General features: G+C 41.8%; 1 protein-coding gene across 4 annotated transcripts in view; it reads right to left on the bottom strand.

Annotated features, from left to right (window-relative positions):
- The window catches only part of cerk (ceramide kinase), a 49,273-nt gene extending 26,357 nt beyond the window's left edge, over positions 1–22,916 (bottom strand). Inside the window, exons 1-5 of one of the 4 annotated variants that reach the window (XM_052491740.1) lie at positions 22,455–22,916; positions 2,355–2,477; positions 2,074–2,196; positions 1,565–1,690; positions 563–629 (exon numbers count right to left, since the gene is read on the bottom strand). In XM_052491740.1, coding sequence (XP_052347700.1) covers positions 563–629; positions 1,565–1,690; positions 2,074–2,196; positions 2,355–2,477; positions 22,455–22,629 — 614 coding nt within the window. In that variant the 5' untranslated portion in view covers positions 22,630–22,916. The remainder of the gene's footprint in view (positions 1–562; positions 630–1,564; positions 1,691–2,073; positions 2,197–2,354; positions 2,478–22,454) is intronic. The other 3 variants (XM_052491739.1, XM_052491738.1, XM_052491741.1) reach the window with 3 other exon arrangements.
- Between the last annotated feature and the right edge of the window lie 1,160 nt (positions 22,917–24,076).

The raw sequence follows: 24,076 nt of genomic DNA, 5'->3' as shown, positions 1-24,076 counted from the left end.
AGATTTCAATTAGCTTATTAAGGTGGCTTTATTTGGTTCTTCACACTAAAAAGGTTGAATGTGAAACTTTGACTGTAAAGATTTATTGTAAGAAAAAGATGCCAATATTTTCAATAGCCATTAAGGAATTTCATAAATTGTCATCATTGAAATGGAGCTGTTGAAAAGCGACAAAAAAAAAACATTTCTAATAATAAAATAATTATTGAAAATGTCCCAATCATCACTCAAAATAATTATATTCCACAAAAAGGATCATATTTGTGACCCATATAAATAAAACAGATATTACATTATCGGGTCATTTTGACCTGGCAAATGCATCCTTGGGGCGCCATGTTTACAATGCATCCTCCAGTTGTTGTATTGATACTGCTATTAATGTCCATTTTGCTCTCAGCAGTCTTTTCCCCCTCAGACATGAATGCATTGTGGTTGAACATGAACTGTTTTGTACTGAAATCTTCACTTAGTCTTTTGCACCAACAAAGTCATTTCTGACTGAGATAATAAAGTTTATGCCAGGTGATTGAAGTGTTTTCCTGCTGTGTCTAAAACGCACCCGTCACATTGCTTCAGATCTACCTCCGTCTTCAAGTGATCCCTGGCATGATTGGCACTCTCCGTAACTATGGAAACAAGTTACATCGTCACTATTAAAAACCCATGATGAACATCTCACAAGCTTGTCAAGACGTTGCACACACATTACAAAAAAATGGTTAAGCCAAGAATCCTGCATCCAGTATTGGCTTCCCATCGTCGAAAAAGGAAAGAAAATATATGTTTTTGACCATAAATGGTGAAAGGCCAACACCAATTAAAAACACCTCAAGCTATGGGTCTGGGTTCAGCCTTAATCCCTAGACTAGGGATCGGCAACTCCAGTCCTCGGGGACATGGTTGGTCTCACACCTTTGCTCCAGCACCAGCTAACACACCTGACTCCAATAATCGACTAATCAGGACCTTCAGTTTAGAATGCAATAAGTTTTAAATCAGCTGCGTTTGCTAGCGAGGGGGAAAAAGGGAAACAGCATTCCCGGCCCCCGAGGACTGGAGTTGCCCATCCCTGCCCTAGACAATTCATGAACTTCCCAAGCTATGTGATGCCTCCCCCTGCCAATACCCTAGACCCCTCAAACTCAACTCTGGACCTTGAAGCCAACTCCAGTGCTCGTTTTCATTTGTCCCCTCTAATCAGGGTTCCAATTTAGACCTGGCACCCCAAGTGGGTGCAATTAACTATCAGGTAGAACAGAAAACCAACAGGCTCTGGACCTCGTAGGGTAAGAGTCGAGTACCCCTGCCCCAGACGATCCATGGTCTTCCCAAAGCATCCCATGAATCATAGATGTGTGTTGGAATGGATTCTCATGTTTATCGACTATCACAGCTTCCATTACAGTGTTCCATTGATGGATGGTGCTATAAATAAAACCATATTCTTGGGAGTGGTTGGCGGGTATAGGCTGTTTGCCAAGTCAACAAATAAATATTTGCCGGGCCATAAAAGCTCATTTTTTATTTAAATGTTAATGGAGGCCCTCTGACAGGAACTCACCGATCACGTCGGTGGAGATGGAGGCTCGAGAGAAGAGTGGGGCTACTCTCTGCTCGTAAATCCACTTCCCGCGTTGTTTCCCACTGTAGGGATTGATGTACACTAGCAAGCGTTTCGGTCGGATGCCTGCAAAGTGAAGGAGAGCCTGTTTGGTCATTAAAAATGGAGGACTCAACATTTAGTTTAACGGACGGTAGAGTGTGACTCTCTGACAACTTCATGAAGTTTCATTAACCAACAAAACTTTACAGAAATGCTCCGTTATCAAACTGACATCCTCGGACTGATTCTCTTAATGTTCTCCAGAATAAATTGTTGGGATATTGAAGGCTAGATGAGCAAAAAGCATTGGAAAGGTACTTCTTGGTAAGATGCTAAATGGTGTATTAATGGTTGGTAAAAATGGTCCCACTTTACACAGACAACACAACATAGATGTTTCACAAATCGACAGCCTTTAAAGTTGGTGTGTGTTTAACGTAAAACAGTCTGCATTGAAAAGGACATACTGAGTAGTGAGAGCTGGTAGTTGATTGTCTGGACCCACTGTTGACGCTGTGCCTCGTCTGAGCAATGGAAGATGATGTCTTTACACCGCCAGCAGTGATGTTTGGTCCTCTCCGTGTAGGACACTATTTCGAAAAAGAGAGAAAGACAGAATGGAAAACTGAAAAGTCAAGAGGGATACTATCATTCCAACAAATTCATGGCTTGTTCGGGTCGATTAAACAAAACAAAGATGTCTGCCTCCACAAACCATCCCATGCCAGATTATGTATCCCTCCCCTACCTGTAAATGCATACGGATACAACAGAACTCTATGCTTCCTTCCACCATCTTTGTTTGTTTGGTCTTCTTCTTTGGTCTCTCTGGCACCAACTATCTCAGACACCAGGAGAAAATGGTGGTCTGCTGTAAACATTAAGAAACAACACAGAAAAAAAGTTAAGTACCCCATAATAACACAGCAATTACACAAAGGACAAATTGACATGCGGTCAGGATTTAGAATTCAACAATAGAGATTCGATATCAAAAAGCCAAAGATAACCTAGGGTTCCATTTACTTGAATGGATGTCTTTTTAGGGTCATATTCCCCAGTGCTTGCATGAATGAAATCAAGGAACATTATTTGTCCTGGGATCATGTGAATGCTTGGAATGAGCCTTCCCGTTTAGTTGACTTTCCTATTAACAGGCTGTGGGCACTACATCTTGCATCAACATATGCCAGTAAACATCTCATTTGACCATGCCACACTGGGATTAGGGTGACAGTATCAGAGTCATTATGGCTTTGTTCAAGGAAGTGGAGTGTTCAGCAGACCGTGTGAATCAGGCCTCCATGGTCAAATTTCTGCAAAGAAACCACTACTCAAAGACAACAACAAGAAGAAGCGAGTTGCTTGGGCCGAGAAACACGAGCAATGGACATTCGACCGGTGAAAATCTGTCCTTTGGTCTGATGAGTCCAAATTTGAGATTTTTAGTTCCAACCGCTGTGTCTTTGTGAGACGCAGAGCAGGTGAGCGGATGATTTCTGCATGTGTGGTTCCCAACGTGAAGCATGGAGGTGGTGGTGTGATGGTGCTTTGCTGGTGACACTCAGTGATTTATTTAGAATTCAAGGCACACTTAACCAGCATGGCTACCACAGCATTCTGCAGCGATACGCCATCCCATCTGGTTTGCGCTTAGTGGGACTATCATTTGTTTTTTAACAGGACAAGGACACAATACACCTCCAGGCTGTGTAAGGGCTGTTTGACCAAGAAGGAGAGTGCTGCATCAGATGACCTGGCCTCTACAATCACCCCACCTCAACCCAATTGAGATGGTTTGGGATGAGTTTGACCACAGAGTGAAGAAAAAGCAGCCAACAAGTGCTCAGCATATGTGGGAACTCCTTCAAGACTGTTGGAAAAGCATTCCAGGTGAAGCTGGTTGAGAGAATGCCAAGAGTGTGCAAAGATGTCATCAAGGTAAAAGGTGGCTACTTTGAAGAATCTAAAATAAAATATATTTTGATTTGTGATATTTCATAGTTTTTATGTCTTCAATATTATTCTACATTGTAGAACAAAGTAAAAATAAAGAAGAACCCTTGAATGAGTGGGTGTCCAAACTTTTGACTGGTACTGTCATAAACATCTAGGTCTACAGCCTAACCTGCGTCATGATGAAAGCCACTTTTTGATAATGAAAATGATAGAGGGCAGCAAGAACAACACTTGAAGAATTATCACTCATAATATGAGCTGCTGCTCATACACACTGCAGCAGGGTACCCCAACTGGTGGCCCTCGGGCCGAATTTGGCTCGCATGTGATTTTATTTGGCCCCCCAAGTTCTGACCCCCCACACACACAAAAAAAATCCCCCAGTGTTTAATTTATTCAAAGAAATCCCATGCATAACAGAGTGATATATGTGATCATATACTGTAGAAATGTAAGCAAGTTTTGAAATAATTGTTTTAGTCAAATGTTATATCTGTTTGGGATTCAATTTGCAGTTTCAAATTATTTGGAAATATGTTCCGGCCCCCTGACCATCCTCTCAAGATTCTAGTTGATGAGCCCTGCCCAATAGGCATGTGTGTGTGTGTTGTAGCTTTTAGTGTTGTGACATGGACAGTCAGCCAACTTACACCCACTCGGTCAAGCATAACCATTGGTTCTATATTTAGTCATATTATCACATATTATTGTCAACATAATGGAGCTTTGGAAACATTCCAGGACTGGAAATGCTAAACAATGACAAAGGCGGTATTCCTTGTACATTCCCCAGTATATTAGCGACAGTATATCCACAGGAGGGGTTATTCTTTAGTCACATGTGGACTCTGTCTGATTAGTGATAGCAGAGCGATGGGGGACGGGCGACTCCAGGTTTACACCCGTCATAATCATAAGGGCTTAAATCGGTTTTATCACTGTGACGCTATGGGCGTATGACATGATGGAATAAACCAAACAGTCCAATAAAAATATGAAATACATTGATGAAACACTGGGTAAGTGGAAGTTCACTGGCACAACGACTGACATTCCAAAGATGCTCTGCCTTTATTTCAGAGCATAACGCCTAAGAACAAACAAATTGTGGAGGAAAAAGAAAACTGGTCAGCAAGAAACTGTCAACGTGAGAACAAGTGAACTACAGTGTCATGTGTACATTGCTGGGCCTCAGTCATCTGTGACTGGGTCTTCCTCTTCAAGAAACGCCAGTATAAGGAGCTGATGATTATAGAGCAGACCCAATTTGCGTAAAGCCTCTTAAGCCGGTGGCTCTCGAAGCACTGCCTTGAATCACTGGCTTGCACAGCGGACTCCCCTACCACGCTGAAAACACAAACCAATTACTGTTGCTGGACAGTATGTGACCTGACCTGGCTGTGTGACGCAGGTTAGAAAAACACAGGCGCTTTTGCCACACACTGTTCACTGGTCTGGCACAGCTATAACCAAGAAAAGGTATCTAACAACTACTGTGTGTAGAATGCACAGTGCTTTGAGATTGTATTGACAACATGACCTAACTGTGACCCAAGAGTTTTTATAGTCAGGTCATATGGTCAGGAAAAACAACTCAGTCCTAATGTGTACAGTCAGATATAACCAAGGGAAGAAGTGTGCATATGATCTCATAATGTCTGGCTAATACAAAACGCCCCAAAATGGGGAATTAGCAGGTGAGCTGCGTAAAGCAAAGCATGGGATTTTTATAAAGTACTTACTCAGCGGTTTTTAAACCTCAAACCCATTGCTACTTGGCCTGATAACGGAATAGTACAATTTCTAAATGATAACATTCCTCAAGTTCCCCCATGTCACCTCGCTCCTCCACACACTCCCAGTCAAACCATGAATCATCTTCAAGACCCTGGTGCTTGCCTACAGAGCAGCAACGGGAACTACACCTCCTTACCTTCAGGCTATGCTCAAACCCGACATTCCAATTCGAGAACTCCACCTTTGGTCCCTTGGCCCTCTGTCCTGGCACCCCAATAGTGGAATAAGGCAAGCTTCCTCCTAAAGTCAGGACAGCGGGGTCCCTGCCCATCTTTTGAAAACTTAAAGCCTAAAACTTAAAGCCTGAAAGCCTACATCTTTGAAGAGTCTTCAAAGGCAGTTAACCCACTGTTCCTAGGCCGTCATTGAAACTAAGAACTTGTTCTTAACTGACCTGCCTAGTTAAATAAAGAATCTTTAAAACAACCTTCACGGTGCCCCCAGCCACCCCTCCCAAAAAAATGCACTTCTTTTTTCCCACTTGCATTGACTTTGCTGATAAACACCTTGTTGAGTGGAAATGCACGATACAATTGGGATGTGTTGTTGTCTCACCTAGCTATTTTAAGATGAATGCACTGACTGTAAGTCGCTCTGGAGAAGAGTGTCTGCTAAATGAATGAAATGTCATGTAAATTATGGTTGTGGTGGTCATGAAATTACGCAAATAACTGCCTTTCTCACGGTAATTGACCGTTAATGACCATTAAGATGAATTCATCTCTTGGCTTCCACTCGTAGCCTTCAAGCCACTGATGCAAACCTTTGGAACATCTACATTTTTAAAAAGTTGATCAAATTAATTTAATATAGCCGGCTATTCCCAAACTGGGGCACCTAGCCCCAGGGGTATGCGTAATGTCGCAGGGGATACGCCACATTTTCAAATAGTCCATTTAGATTTGCCAACGGTGCTATACATTTGGGTGATGTTTTTTTCCTCGCTGGAGTAGACTCGTTTCACTGCCCCAAATAAAATGTAACCATCTAGTGTTCAGGGAATTTAACAACACAATGTAAAATACAGGTAGCCTAGTCAAATAATTAACATCCAATCACATTAACCATTACTCTCTAAGCTGGAATTCCACTAATGGTCCGTATGTAGCCAAAAGTAGCTGCTGCTCATTCCGTTTGCTCGAAAATGGATGAATTGTTACAAAAAGTAAGGTCCGCGTCCTTAGAGACACATACCAGCTCTACTGGTAGTACTTTACCTGCACTTGTCAATGACAAGTTGTTCTGCTTCCACGATCACATCCAATGCTAGCATCAGTAATTCTACATTTGTTGTTAGCCCAGCTAGCATGGACACTGACAGTTGTGAATCTGATGCAGCCGAACAGCTACTGCCCCCTCACACGGGAAAGCGCCGAACAACAGACAGGGACGTTGGACCATCAAAGAGGCGCAAATATGATGAGAACTACATTGATTTGGGGTTCACTTATATTGGGAGTAGTGCCTTTCCTCAGCCACATTGTGTTTATATGTGCAAAAGTACTATCTCACAACTCGATGAAACCTTCACTCTTGTTCAGACATTTAGAAGCATGCCAACTTGAAAAATAAGACACGGGAGTTAGAGCGAAAATTAATATGACTTTCGAGTAGTACAACATGTATAAAAGCAACAGATACCATTAATAAGAAGGGGCTAGAAGCGTCTTAAATGGTGAGCTACCGAGTGGCTAGTACAGGCAAGCCCCATACTATTGTGGAGGACTTAATTCTTCCTGCTACAGCGGATATGGCTCGGACCAATGCTGGGGGAAAAGGCCCCAAAAAACTATAGAGACAATGACTTCATAAAACACTTTCACGACGCATCAGTGACATGGCAGGAGATGTTTAAAATGAGGATGGATGAGTTAACAGAGGTGGCAGGCCTGGCACAGCTGCTGGTATGTGTCTGATACGTTTATCGGGGGTCAATTAAGGAAGACATCCTCTTCTGCAAACCACTGGAAACCAGGACAACAGGAAAGGATATTTTGAAAGTACTGGACAGCTTTGTGACATTAAATGGACTTTGGTGGTCAAGATGTGTTGGTATCTGTACTGATGGTGCAAAAGCCATGACAGGGAGACATAGTGGAGTGCTAACGCATGTGCAAGCAGTTGCTCCTGAAGCTACTTGGGTTCACTGCAACCTCCACCGAGAGGCTCTTGCTGCCAAGGGAACGCCTGACAGCTTGAAACATGTTTTGGACACAACAGTGAAAATGGTTAACTTTGTTAAAGCAAGGCCCCTGAACTCTCGTGTATTTTCTGCACTATGCAATGATATGGGCAGCGACCATGTAAAGCTTTTACAACATACAGAAGTGCGCTGGTTATCAAGGGGCAAAGTATTGACACGTTTTTTTTTTTTTTAATTGAGAGCTTAAACAAGCTTAACGGACAATGTCAAATGTGATATAGCGAAGCACCTGAGTGAGTTGGGTGCGCAATTACACAGGTACTTTCCCAAAACGGACGACACAACCAACTGGATTCATTATCCCTTTCATGCCCTGCCTACAGTCCACTTACCGATATCTGAACGAGACTCATCGAAAATGCACCAAATCAGAAGCCACTGCCAGATTTCTGGATAGGGCCGCTCTCAGATTATCCTGCCTTGGCAAATCGCTCTGTTAAGACACTGATGCCTTTGGCAACCACATACCTATGCAAGATGGCTAAATAAAGAACAAAATGATTGATTATATTATTATTTGTGCCCTGGTCCTATAAGAGCTCTTTGTCCCTTCCCACAAGCCGGGTTGTGACAAAAACTCAACACTGATTCTTATATTTAATAAATGTATCGTATAGTGCGTGTGTGGCAGGATTACAATGATGGCAAAAAACAACATTTGAGAGTGCGCTGACCCTGGTGCTAGAGGGGGTACGCAGCTGGAGGTTGAATGTTTGAAGGGGTTCGGGACTATAAAAAGGTTTTGGAAAACCATTTTTTAAAGTATAAAGAATACAACTGAACATAGATAAATTAAATTATATTTTCTCCTAACGATTTCTAAGGAAGTGTGCAAATGCCCATATTCTGTGTTGAGCAGTTAACAAAAAAACAGCTCTTCCTATATCCTTAATATAGAGTTAAAGTCAGCTAAATTTGATTTTGAATACCATTCAAAGGCAACATGATTTGACTAATGATGATTTGAAAAAAGTGTCATGAAAGGCATGAGATCTAATTTGTTTCTTGTGCAGGCTGCGCACATTCTCTCACAAGATAATATTCTCACCAGGCATCGAATTTCCCGGCGGTATCGGTATGTGTGGCTGTAATGCCTCCTAAAAAAAATCTGTGCCCTTGAGCTGAATATAATATTTATAATTCCCTTCTCCCGTGCTCCAAAGCACCTCTCACTCACACGGCTCTCTCAGATCTCAATTCTTATTAGCCAATGCCATTACTTGATCGGGTCCTTCTCACAAGCATCTCAGGTAAGAAGTAGGCACATCGGACAGACACATCGGGGACGCAATTGCGCATATCCCTCTTATCGAATTCCAAGGTGCATATTGAAGATGACATAAAAACTGTCCACATTTAGCCTACTTTCTTGTCAGCCAACAAGATGAGTAGGCCTAACGAACAGCAAAAGCACTAGCCTATGTCAATCTACTATCCTCCATAGCAAAAAAGTTTACCTATTATATTGGTCAACATGTCCTTCTGTGCAAGAAATAAATTATTCCTAGCATACTCTGGGACAGTTGTGGGATGCGATAGATTCCCCCCCCCACCAAAAACAAATAAATAAATAAAATGATTAAAAGCAATAACGCTGATGGAACAGATAATTTCGCTTAAAATGTTGATAAACCATTTGACAAACTATTTCTTCACATTTTTAAGTGCAACAATAAACACAGGTTAAAGGGCAAATGCTTCAAAATGAAATAAATTAGCGGGAAAACACTGTTCTCAAAAGTGACCACAGTTACGCATGTAATGGTTTATTATAGAGGTGAATTTTTAGGTGTGAGGTGTGATACAAACCCTATCAAAACATATAGGCCTATGGGCTAGGCTACATGAGGTGTGATACAAACCCTATCAAAACATATAGGCCTATGGGCTAGGCTACATGAGGTGTGATACAAACCCTATCAAAACATATAGGCCTATGGGCTAGGCTACATGAGGTGTGATACTAACCCTATCAAAACATATAGGCCTATGGGCTAGGCTACATGAGGTGTGATACAAACCCTATCAAAACATATAGGCCTATGGGCTAGGCTACATGAGGTGTGATACAAACCCTATCAAAACATATAGGCCTATGGGCTAGGCTACATGAGGTGTGATACAAACCCTATCAAAACATATAGGCCTATGGGCTAGGCTACATGAGGTGTGATACAAACCCTATCAAAACATATAGGCCTATGGGCTAGGCTACATGAGGTGTGATACTAACCTTATTAAAACATATAGGCCTATGGGCTAGGCTACATGAGGTGTGATACTAACCTTATTAAAACATATAGGCCTATGGGCTAGGCTACATGAGGTGTGATACTAACCTTATTAAAACATATAGGCCTATGGGCTAGGCTACATGAGGTGTGATACAAACCCTATCAAAACATATAGGCCTATGGGCTAGGCTACATGAGGTGTGATACAAACCCTATCAAAACATATAGGCCTATGGGCTAGGCTACATGAGGTGTGATACTAACCTTATTAAAACATATAGGCCTATGGGCTAGGCTACATGAGGTGTGATACAAACCCTATCAAAACATATAGGCCTATGGGCTAGGCTACATGAGGTGTGATACTAACCTTATTAAAACATATAGGCCTATGGGCTAGGATACATGAGGTGTGATACTAACCTTATTAAAACATATAGGCCTATGGGCTAGGCTACATGAGGTGTGATACTAACCTTATTAAAACATATAGGCCTATGGGCTAGGCTACATGAGGTGTGATACTAACCTTATTAAAACATATAGGCCTATGGGCTAGGCTACATGAGGTGTGATACTAACCTTATTAAAACATATAGGCCTATGGGCTAGGCTACATGAGGTGTGATACTAACCTTATTAAAACATATAGGACTATGGGCTAGGCTACATGAGGTGTGATACTAACCTTATTAAAACATATAGGACTATGGGCTAGGATACATGAGGTGTGACACTAACCTTATTAAAACATATAGGCCTATGGGCTAGGCAACATGAGGTGTGATACTAACCTTATTAAAACATATAGGCCTATGGGCTAGGCTACATGAGGTGTGATACTAACCTTATTAAAACATATAGGCCTATGGGCTAGGCTACATGAGGTGTGATACTAACCTTATTAAAACATATAGGCCTATGGGCTAGGCTACATGAGGTGTGATACTAACCTTATTAAAACATATAGGCCTATGGGCTAGGCTACATGAGGTGTGATACTAACCTTATTAAAACATATAGGCCTATGGGCTAGGCTACATGAGGTGTGATACTAACCTTATTAAAACATATAGGCCTATGGGCTAGGCTACATGAGGTGTGATACTAACCTTATTAAAACATATAGGCCTATGGGCTAGGCTACATGAGGTGTGATACTAACCTTATTAAAACATATAGGACTATGGGCTAGGATACATGAGGTGTGACACTAACCTTATTAAAACATATAGGCCTATGGGCTAGGCAACATGAGGTGTGATACTAACCTTATTAAAACATATAGGCCTATGGGCTAGGCTACATGAGGTGTGATACTAACCTTATTAAAACATATAGGCCTATGGGCTAGGCTACATGAGGTGTGATACTAACCTTATTAAAACATATAGGCCTATGGGCTAGGCTACATGAGGTGTGATACTAACCTTATTAAAACATACAGGCCTATGGGCTAGGCTACATGAGGTGTGATACTAACCTTATTAAAACATATAGGCCTATGGGCTAGGCTACATGAGGTGTGATACTAACCTTATTAAAACATATAGGCCTATGGGCTAGGCTACATGAGGTGTGATACAAACCCTATCAAAACATATAGGCCTATGGGCTAGGCTACATGAGGTGTGATACAAACCCTATCAAAACATATAGGCCTATGGGCTAGGCTACATGAGGTGTGATACTAACCTTATTAAAACATATAGGCCTATGGGCTAGGCTACATGAGGTGTGATACAAACCCTATCAAAACATATAGGCCTATGGGCTAGGCTACATGAGGTGTGATACTAACCTTATTAAAACATATAGGCCTATGGGCTAGGATACATGAGGTGTGATACTAACCTTATTAAAACATATAGGCCTATGGGCTAGGCTACATGAGGTGTGATACTAACCTTATTAAAACATATAGGCCTATGGGCTAGGCTACATGAGGTGTGATACTAACCTTATTAAAACATATAGGCCTATGGGCTAGGCTACATGAGGTGTGATACTAACCTTATTAAAACATATAGGCCTATGGGCTAGGCTACATGAGGTGTGATACTAACCTTATTAAAACATATAGGACTATGGGCTAGGCTACATGAGGTGTGATACTAACCTTATTAAAACATATAGGACTATGGGCTAGGATACATGAGGTGTGACACTAACCTTATTAAAACATATAGGCCTATGGGCTAGGCAACATGAGGTGTGATACTAACCTTATTAAAACATATAGGCCTATGGGCTAGGCTACATGAGGTGTGATACTAACCTTATTAAAACATATAGGCCTATGGGCTAGGCTACATGAGGTGTGATACTAACCTTATTAAAACATATAGGCCTATGGGCTAGGCTACATGAGGTGTGATACTAACCTTATTAAAACATATAGGCCTATGGGCTAGGCTACATGAGGTGTGATACTAACCTTATTAAAACATATAGGCCTATGGGCTAGGCTACATGAGGTGTGATACTAACCTTATTAAAACATATAGGCCTATGGGCTAGGCTACATGAGGTGTGATACTAACCTTATTAAAACATATAGGCCTATGGGCTAGGCTACATGAGGTGTGATACTAACCTTATTAAAACATATAGGACTATGGGCTAGGATACATGAGGTGTGACACTAACCTTATTAAAACATATAGGCCTATGGGCTAGGCTGCATGAGGTGTGATACGAACCTTATTAAAACATATAGGCCTATGGGCTAGGCTACATGAGGTGTGATACTAACCTTATTAAAACATATAGGCCTATGGGCTAGGCTGCATGAGGTGTGATACAAACCTTATTAAAACATATAGGCCTATGGGCTAGGCTACATGAGGTGTGATACTAACCTATGGGCTAGGCTACATGAGGTGTGATACTAACCTTATTAAAACATATAGGCCTATGGGCTAGGCTACATGAGGTGTGATACTAACCTTATTAAAACATATAGGCCTATGGGCTAGGCTACATGAGGTGTGATACTAACCTTATTAAAACATATAGGCCTATGGGCTAGGCTACATGAGGTGTGATACTAACCTTATTAAAACATATAGGCCTATGGGCTAGGCTACATGAGGTGTGTGACTATGATTAGAAAAAAAGTTGCAAAAAAAAAAAGGCATGTGCTATTTCTAATATTACCACCCATCAGACTATTCTTAATTTAATATTGTCTTTACATATACTAAATAATGTGTGTGTGAAATTAGTTTTAATTTAGAATGGAGCATTATCATGCACCTGTCTCATATATATATATATATATAAAAACTAAAATGGACAAAACACACATCACGACAAGAGAGAACACTACATAAAGAGAGACCTAAAACAACATAATAGCAAGGCAGCAACACAACATGGAAGCAACACAACATGGTACAAAAATAATCCTGGGCACAGACAACAGCAAAGTGCAAGAAGGTAGAGACAACAATACATCACGCAAAGCATCCACAACTGTCCTTAAGAGTGTCCATGATTGAGTCTTTGAATGAAGAGACTGAGATAAAACTGTCCAGTTTGAGTGTTTTTTGCAGCTCGTTCCAGTCGCTAGCTGCAGTGAACTGAAAAGACGAGTGACCCAGGGATGCGTGTAGATATCTCAGATAGGGGGGACTGAAGCCTAAGAGGGTTTTATAAATAAGCATCAACCCGTGGGTCTTGCGACGGGTATACAGAGATGACCAGTTTACAGAAGAGGATAGAGTGCAGTGATGTGTCCCTACGTCCCTTCCGTCTTCAAGAGAGCGAGAGTTGCACCCCTTCTGAAAAAACCTACACGCCATCCCTCCGATGTCAACAACTACAGACCAGTATCCCTTCTTTCTTTTTTCTCCAAAACTCTTGAACGTGCCATCCTTGGCCAGCTCTCCCGCTATCTCTCTCAGAATGACCTTCTTGATCCAAATCAGTCAGGTTTCAAGACTAGTCATTCAACTGAGACTGCTCTTCTTTGTGTCACGGAGGCGCTCCGCACTGCTAAAGCTAACTCTCTCTCCTCTGCTCTCATCCTTCTAGACCTATCGGCTGCCTTCGATACTGTGAACCATCAGATCCTCCTCTCCACCCTCTCAGAGTTGGGCATCTCCGGCGCGGCCCACGCTTGGATTGCGTCCTACCTGACAGGTCGCTCCTACCAGGTGGCGTGGCGAGAATCTGTCTCCTCACCACGCGCTCTCACCACTGGTGTCCCCCAGGGCTCTGTTCTAGGCCCTCTCCTATTCTCGCTATACACCAAGTCACTTGGCTCTGTCATAACCTCACATGGTCTCTCCTATCATTGCTATGCAGACGACACACAATTAATCTTCTCCTTTCCCCCTTCTGATGACCAAGTGGCGAATCGCATCTCTGCATTCTTCTCTGTCATCAGTGTGGATGACGGATCACCACCTCAAGCTGAACCTCGGCAAGACGGAGCTGCTCTTCCTCCCGGGGAAGGACTGCCCGTTCCATGATCTCGCCATCACGATTGACAACTCCATTGTGTCCTCCTCCCAGAGCGCTAAGAACCTTGGCGTGATCCTGGACAACACCCTGTCGTTCTCAACTAACATCAAGGCGGTGGCCCGTTCCTGTAGGTTCATGCTCTACAACATCGACCCTGCCTCACACAGGAAGCGGCGCAGGTCCTAATCCAGGCACTTGTCATCTCCCGTCTGGATTACTGCAACTCGCTGTTGGCTGGGCTCCCTACCTGTGCCATTAAACCCCTACAACTCATCCAGAACGCCGCAGCCCGTCTGGTGTTCAACCTTCCCAAGTTCTCTCACGTCACCCCGCTCCTCCGCTCTCTCCACTGGCTTCCAGTTGAAGCTCGCATCCGCTACAAGACCATGGTGCTTGCCTACGGAGCTGTGAGGGGAACGGCACCTCAGTACCTCCAGGCTCTGATCAGGCCCTACACCCAAACAAGGGCACTGCGTTCATCCACCTCTGGCCTGCTCGCCTCCCTACCACTGAGGAAGTACAGTTCCCGCTCAGCCCAGTCAAAACTGTTCGCTGCTCTGGCCCCCAATGGTGGAACAAACTCCTCACGACGCCAGGACAGCGGAGTCAATCACCACCTTCCGGAGACACCTGAAACCCCACCTCTTTAAGGAATACCTAGGATAGGATAAGTAATCCTTCTCACCCCCCCTAAAAGATTTAGATGCACTATTGTAAAGTGGCTGTTCCACTGGATGTCATAAGGTGAATGCACCAATTTGTAAGTCGCTCTGGATAAGAGCGTCTGCTAAATGACTTAAATGTAAATGTAATGTGTCCTATAAGGAACATTGGTGATGGCCGAATGGTAAAGAACATCAAGCTGCTCAAGAGCCCCCTCACCTGCGATCTATAAATTATGTCTCCGTAATCTAGCATGGGTAGGATGGTCATTGAATTAGGGTTAGTTTGGCAGCTGGGGTAAAAGAGGAGCGATTATGATAGAGGAAACAAAGCCTAGCCTGCAGCTTTGATATGTGCTGAGAGGACAGTGTACTGTTTAGCCATACACCCAAGTACTTGTATGGGGTAACTACCTCAAGCACTACACCCTCAGAGGTAGTAATCACACCTGTGGGAAGAGGGGCATTCTTCTTACCAAACAACATGAGCTTTGTTTTGGAGGTGTTCAGAACAAGGTCAGGGGTAGAGAAAGCTTGATGGACACTAAGAAAGCTGTGTTGTAGAGCATTTAACACAAAATCTGGGGATGGGCCAGCTGATTAGAAGACTTTCATCTGCATATAAATGGATGAGAGCTTCCTACTGCCTGAGCGATGTTGTTGAGGTAAATTGATAGGAGCGTGAGGCCTAGGATTGAGGCCTTGGAGTACCTCCCTTGGAGACAGGCAGTGGCTGAGACAGCAGATTTTATGACTTTATACACTGCACTCTTTGAGAGAGGTATTTAGCAGACCAGCCCAAAGACCCCTCAGAGACACCAATACTCCTTAACCGGCCCACAAGAAAGGAATGGTCTACCCTATCAAAAGCTTTGGCAAAGTCGATCAAAATAGCAGCACAATATTGCTTAGACTCAAGGACAGTGGTGACATCATTGATGACCTTTAAGGTTGCAGTGACACATCCATAACCTGAGCAGAAACCAGATTGCAAACCCGAGAGAATACTATAGACATTAAGAAAGCCAGTCAGTTGATTATTGACAAGTTTCCCAACACTTTTGATAAACAGGCCAAAATAGAAATAGGCCTGTAACAGTTAGGATCAGCTTGATCTCCCCTTTAAATAAAGGACGAACCGTGGCTGACTTTCAAGCAATGGGAACCTCCACAGAAAGGAGAGACGGGTTAAAAAGGTCAGAGATAGAGGCTTGGCAATGATAGGGGCAGCGAACTTAAAGAGGGGTCAAGTTTAAGGAACTCCTTTCGCACCTCAGACTTAGTGACTGCCTGCAGGGAGAGACTTTGTAGAGGAACAGGGGGAAAAGAGGGAGAAGCATTAGGGATAGTCGCATTAGAAGGGGTGGGAGATGAGAAAATGTTGGACAGCCAAGGAGGCATGGCTAAATCAAATAGGGATCCTGACTTAATGAAGTGGTGATTAAAGAACTCAGCCATGTGTATCTTGCCAGTAACAACCACATAAACTTTAAGGGACATGGTCAGCTGTGAGGAGAAGGGTTTATTCTCCAGGTCTTTACCCGTTTTCCAGAACTTCTTGGGGTTCGGCCCACAGAGAGAGAACTGCTCCTTAAAGTAACTAACTTTGGCCTTCCGGACAGCCTGAGTACACTTATTTCTAATTTGCCTCAACGAAAGCCAGTCAGCCTGAGTATACGTGTGCCGAGCCTTTAGCCAAATGCAATTCTTGAGGTGGAGTAACTCTGCAAGATCACTGTCGAACCAGGGGCTGAACCTGTTTTTAATTCTCATTTTCTTTATGGGGGCGTGTTTGTTAACAATACCACTGAAAATATCAAAAAGAAGGTCCAAGCGTCTTCGACAGAGGGGATCAAGCTGATTCTATACTATTTTACAGGAGGCCAGTTCATTAAGGAAGTTGAAGTTTTTTAGCAAGTCTCTATGACAAATCAGGACAGGTCATATCACTGAGCAGCCATTACAAACACAGGCTGTAAAACTGTGATCACTAAGGTCATTAAAGGAAACACCAGACTGATACCGATCAGGATTATTTGTGAGGATAACAGAGGAGAGTAGCCTTTTCTGGGTGTTTGGGAGTCATACCTTGTGGTGTTGGTAATAATCTGAGAAAGATTTAGGGAGTCCCATTGCTTGGTCAGGTGGTTTAAGCATGTCCCACTTTAGGTCACCTAGCAGGACTAATTCAGAGTTGGTGTAAGGGGCCAGGAGAGAGCTTAGGGCAGGTAGGGTACAGGCCGGTGTTAATGGAGGACCATAGCACCCAGCAACAGTCAACAAAGAGCTATTTGAAAGTATTATACCTAAAACCAACAAATACAGTAAAAATACAGACTCTTAGCATTCATATGACACACAATTTTATAAGCCCCTTTTGGTGCTCACATGTTGGTGCTCATGGGTCCTTTTCGAAGGAAATGCCCTAATGAGTTATTAGCCAGGTTAACACCCTGACTCCCCCGCCCCTTTTTTAGTTTACAGATAAGGACAGTGACCCTTGTTGTCAGTGTGCTCGTCGAGGGTGTGTGTGTGTACGTTTGATATTGCTGCCATGGGTGAACATTGACCTGAGAGCTTTCGACTTAGAGAAAGGCCAATGGCAGTGCGCAATGTTAAGTGATGATAATCACTGTATTTACTGGTGTAATAGGATGGTGTCGTGTCTTTACTATCATTAACTGAAGACTGATAGTTCTTATCAAAGACTCCCTGTAATTAGTTATTACGTGATCAACTGATTAATCACGTAACTAATTAACTAGGAGGTCGGGGCACCAAGGAAAAATATTCAGATTAAAGTTATCATTTCCTAAAATAACTTTTCAGATATTTTATCTGATCAATTAGTCTTCAAATTAATTAATTATTTACTTGACCTCATGTTAGTCTCATTCCAAACGTCGTAAATTGTTGGTTATCTCCACGAACCCAGTCTTCACTATGAGTCATCCATACATCAATTGTCTTAAATCATTTATTTATTACTAACTAAGTAATTCACAGAAATGCATAAACAAACAAGGTAAATGTGGTTACATGAAATGATAGGAGAATGTGCCCACTAAACCGGCATGTCGGCTTGTTAGACAAAAGGGGAGGTGGGGGTCGACTAAGAAGTCACTACAGAGTGATAATTATAACAATTGAAATGCTAATCCTTTGCACATGAACGCTCACTCATTCAGGAACAATTGCAATCAACATATATATATTTATGCCCAGTGTGTCGTCTTGATGTGAGTTGAAAAGTTCATTTCTTTTGTAGAATTGTGCGTCTCTTTCCCTCTCTCGGGTTGTGGTTAGAGAGGATTGTTCAGAGTGACATTCGTTATAGAATGGTTGTTTCGGCGGTTGTCATTCTTCGCGTTCAATATTCCCGAATTCCTAGCTGCAGACTAGTAATTAATATCAAAGACTTGTTCTTATTCTGTCTGTATCGATAGTCTAAGAGTTTAACCACGTGGTATGGTTAAAAGATTCAGCAATGGTCTACAACCTTTGTCCTCCTAATGGAGGAAACCATGGTCTGCAACCTTTAGCCATCTCGGAATTGAGGTAAGCTTGGTCTGCTGATCATTCCTCAAAGTTGGGTTTTATTCAGAATGGCAGAAAAGGGACTGTCCTAGGAGGCCTGACCCTAACTGGGCTCAGGGGCGGTCCTCTGATTTAGTTCAAATCAAAAGGGAATTGTATTTTCTTAATTAAACAGTCCAAAACCATATTACATAATTATACAAACAGTATCATACTCACTCATTCATCTTATACAACAATTAGATGTAAACCTCATATCGGAGGCTATTATATAAACAGCGTTATGGTAATGTGGTCACACCGTCTCCCATGAGCTTCCCCAAGTTGTGACAAATGGACCAGTTCATAGCTAGATTCTTCACCGATCTTTTATACTTTCTCAGGAACATGAAATTTGTTCGTACCTCAAGTTCTGTGAGGTGGAAGGATTTCCTTTGTTCTCCATGAAAATCTACTCTCTCTATACTGTGTGTCCATGAGGAGATTCTCAGGAATTTATGACGTCTCTCTGACCACAGCAACCTAGTTGAAGGAGGAAAGGGGGAGGCAGGGAGAGGTGGATGGGCTTGCTATACCCAAAGAGGCCAACGTCATGACAATGGTAAGGACCTCATTCACTTGAAAAACAAAGCCAGGGAGGCAGAAAACATTGGCAGATTGAATAACACCTATTTACATGTTAGATATTAGTGCTTTAAGTTTTTCTTTAGATATGACATTTCATAAATAGAGGGCATTTTTACTAGGATTAAATGTCACAATGACCATTGTTATGTTTGGAGGACAAAGGGGGAGGCTTGCAAGCCGAAGAACACCATCCCAACCTTGAAGCACGGGGCTGGCAGCATCATGTTGTGGGGGTGCTTTGCTGCAGGAGGGACTGGTGCACTTCACAAAATAGGAATGAAAATGTGGATATATTGAAGCAACATCTCAAGACATCAGTCACGAAGCTTGGTCGCTACTGGGTCTTCCAAATGGACAATGAACCCAAGCATACTTCAAAAGTTGTGGCAAAATGGCTTAAGGACAACAAAGTCAAGGTATTGGAGTGGCCATCACAAAGCCCTAACCTCAATCCCATAGAACATTTGTGGGCAGAACTGAAAAAGCATATACGAGCAAGGAGGCCTACACACCTGACTCAGTTACACCAGCTCTGTCAGGAGCAATGGGCCAAAATTCACCCAACTTATTGTGGGAAGATTGTGGAAGGCTTCCCGGAACATTTGACGCAAGTAAAACAATTTAAAGGCAATACTGCCAAATACTAATTGAGTGTATGTAAACGTCTGACCCACTAGGAATGTGATGGAAGAAATAAAAGCTGAAATAAATCCCTCTACTATTAGTCTGACATTTCACATTATTGAAATAAAGAGGTGATCCTAACGGATGTAAAACGGGGAATTTATACTAGGATTAAATGTCAGGAACTGTGAAAAACTGAGTTTAAATATATTTGGCTAAGTTGTATGTAAACCTCCGACTTCAACTGTTGCAGTTGCATTTGGTAGGAAGAATTTTTACATGTTGTTGAATGCAGCCAGACCCTTGCTACACGAGACTGACATACAAACAAACACTTCAGATACCCCCTCCCCTGCATGGTTTTGATAAAAGGCCATATATGGTGAAGGTAACTATTCAATATATATTCTTTAAAGTCATACTTTTTCATTCACTGCCACAGGTTGGTGTAAAACCATGGATATCATAGAGTAAATACACTGAAAAATGTTTTTTTTACATTTATTTTTATTTTTACTAGGTTAAAGTTCATATAAGCATATCAGTCAATTGAAATGAATACAGTAGGACCTAATCTATGCATTTCACATGTCTGGGAATATAGATATGCATCTGTTGTTCACAGATACCTTTAAAAAAGTTAGGGACGTGGATCAGAAAACCAGTCAGTATCTGGTGTGACCACCATTTGCCTCATGGAGCGCGACTTCTCCTTCGCATAGAGTTGATCAGGCTGTTGATTGTGGCCTGTGGAATGTTGTCCCACTCCTCTTCAATGGCTGTACAACGCTGCTGGATATTGGCGGGAACTGGAACACGCTGTTGTACACATCGATCCAGAGCATACTAAACATACTCGACGGGGGACGTCTGGTGAGTATGCAGGCCATGGAAGAATTGGGACATTTTCTGCTTCCGGGAATTGTATACAGATCTTTGCAACATGGGGCTGTGCATTAGCATGCTGAAACATGAGGTGATGGCAGCTGATGAATGGCAAGACAATGGGCCTCAGGATCTTGTCACAGTATCTCTGTGCATTCAAATTACTATCAATAAAATGTGTTTTTCTTCGTTGTCTGTAGCTTATGCCCGGTACAGTTGAAACTGGGATAATCTGTGAAGAGGACACTTCTCCAGCATTCCAGTGACCATCGAAGGTGTGAATCTGCCCAATGAAGTCAGTTACGACACCAAACTGCAGTCAGGTCAAGACCCTGGTGAGGACGACAAGCAAGCAGATGAGCTTCCCTGAGACAGTTTGTGCAGAAATTCTTTGGTTGTGCAAACCCACATTCATCAGCTCTCCGGGTGGCTTGTCTTAGACGATCTCGCAGGCGAAGAAACTGGATGTGGAGGTCCTGGACTGATGTGGTCTGCGGTTGTGAGACCGGTTGGACGTACTGCCAAATTCTCTAAAACAACGTTGGAGGCAGCTTATGGTAGAGAAATTAACATTTAACTATCTGGCAACATCTCTGGTGGACATTCCTGCAGTCAGCATGCACATTGCTAGCTCCCTCAAAACTTAGCATTGTGTTGCATGACAAAACTGCACATTTGAGTGGCCTTTTGTCCCCAGCACAAGGTGCACCTTTGTAATGATCATGCTGTTTAATCATCTTCTTGATTTGGCACACCTCTCAGATGGATGGATTATCATGGCAAATGAGAAATACTCATTATAACAGGGATGTAAACAAATTTGTGCACAAAATCTGAGAGAAATAAGCTTCTTGTGTGCGTATGGAACATTTATGGGATCTTTTATTTCGGCTCATGAAACATGGAACCAACACTTTACATGTGTAATTTTTGTTCAGTATTTCAGATATGTTCCTGTTTATTGTAAATACCCCACAATTTAACTTGTACAGTGGCATAAAGTACTTAAGTAACACTACAACTTATGTCGTTTTTTGGTGTATATGTACTTCATTATTTATATTGACAACTTTCACTTCACTACATTCCTAAAGAAAATCATGTACTTTTTACACCATGTATATTCCCTGACACCTAAAAGTACTCCATTAATTTTGAATGCTTATCAGGACAGGAAAATTGCCCAATTCAGGCACTTATCAACAGAACATCCCAGGTCATCCCTACTGCCGCTGACCTGGCAGACTCACGAAAGAGAAATGCTTCATTGGCAAATGATGTCTGAGTATTGGAGTGCACTGCTGGCTATCAGTAAATTATAACAAGAAAATGGTGCCATCTGGTTTGCTTAATATAAGGAATTTGAAATTATTTTTTACTTTTGGTATATTTGAGCGATTACATATACTTTAGATACTTAAGTTTATTTAAAACCACATACTTTTTTACTTTTACTCAAAAAGTATTTTAATGACTGACCTCTACTATTTTCTATTAAGGCACAGCTGTCAAACTCATTCCATCGAGCGACAAGTGTTTGCGGGTTTTCGCTTATTTCATTGTAGTCACTAATTAATAAGGAACTCCCCACACTGCTTGTCTAAGGCTTAATTGAAAAGAAAAACCTGCAGACACTAGACCCTCCAAGTGAATGAGGTTGACACCCCTGTATTAAGGGATCTTTACTTTAACTCAAGTATGACAATTGGGTACTTTTTCCGAAACTGAATTTGTAATAGCAAAAATAACAACTTGGCTGTTACTACGGCTATCCAAATTAGCACTGGTCAATGAAACGGATGGTCTGTCTAAAAACTAGACCTTATAATAATAGCATTTCATGTGCTTACCATCTTTAGAAATACAATTGAAGCTCGCAGAGCGTTTTCTCCTCGTCTCAATCTCCTTCCAAAATCCCAACATAACGCGGTTCAGAGTCACTTCTACAACCCTGTTCTTGTAAAAAAGTTGCGTTGACATTAATGTTGGTTGATTTACCATAATGAAGAATTCACTTATGAGCATTGTTACAATGTGTAGTGTTTCACAGCACGCCGAGGTAAACACGTTGCATAAACTCAATCGCTCAACAATGTTTTGCTGACAGGCAAAATGAGAGAGCGGGCGCGTTCGAGCAGATCATTTTTTTTGTCTAGCCATTGAGCACTGTTGGATACCTTCGTTCAAAGTGTGTTGTGTTATGGTTGTACAAATTGTTTGACTTGCAATTACATGTCGACTGCGTAAATGATAAAAATTGTGATTAAGGTCATGCAGTTTTTTTATATAGTTGCTTTTCACCAACTGCACCATGCAGCCACCACCTCCATTGTGGGAGGCACTATTTATCAATAATTTGGGTGTTTTTGTGTGGCCCATGTGAGTGTGGGAAAATACATGACTGAAACAGGAAGCAACATTTCAACGCTACAGGGGATACACATGAAAAGTGATTTGAAACCTCTCTCGAACCAATTAATTATACACACGTTATGTTTCCAGGTTGAGTATGTGACATGAGTGAATAGTAAAGTTTATTTTGACATTTTACAGACAAACGTATTTATATTATGTTGACAATGCTATGTTGATCTGAGCCTTACTGTTGGAAAACCACCACAGTGTCTGACTTTTGGCTGTGGCAGATACACCTCCCCTGATATCACTACTTTACTTTCATCTTGAATCGGTTGCTTTCACCTTATTGCTCAAGCCCCCATGCATTTGACATGTAGGCACAAGTCAGAAATGTTTAATCCCCATAATGCAACCCTCCTTTTGGAAGACTTGACAAAAGTGATCCAGTCGAACGCGCCCAATGTCAAATACTATAGCCAAAGATTTCTACAACTAAAATTAACCCAAGATAGTCCCGAGCCTGTCGTTTTCATTGGGAACACATTTGTAGTGTTGGAAAAAGTACCTTATTGTCATATTTGAGTAAAAGTAAAGATACCTTAATCACTCAAGTAAAAGTGAGACATTAAGTAAAATAGTACTTGAGTAAAAGTTTAAAAAAACGTATTTGGTTTTAAATATACTTATGTGTCAAAAGTGAAAGTACAAATAATTCAAATTTCCTTAAATTAACTAGACAGCACTATGTTCTTTTTTTTTTTTTTTAATTTACGGATAGCCAACACTCAGACGTAATTTACAAATGAAGCATGTGTGTTTAGTGAGTCCGCCAGGTCAGAGGCAGTAGTGATGACCTGGGATTGTTTTTCTTGATAAATGCATAAATGGAACCTTTTCCTGTCCTGCTAAGGCTAAGCATTCAAAATGTAACCAGTACTTTTGGGTGTCAGGGAAAATGTATGGAGTAAAATGTATCTTTCTTTTTTTAGGAATGTCATTAAGTAAAACTTGTCAAAAAAATATAAACAGTAAAGTACATATACCCCCAAAAAACAACTTAAGTAGTATTTTACAGTGTTTTTAATTAAGTACTTTACACCACTGCAAATAAGTA

Source organism: Oncorhynchus keta, chromosome 33 (assembly GCF_023373465.1).
Source record: "Oncorhynchus keta strain PuntledgeMale-10-30-2019 chromosome 33, Oket_V2, whole genome shotgun sequence".
NCBI lineage: Eukaryota > Metazoa > Chordata > Actinopteri > Salmoniformes > Salmonidae > Oncorhynchus > Oncorhynchus keta.
Note: the sequence above shows the minus strand (reverse complement) of the source record. Positions and strands in the feature narration are given on the sequence as shown.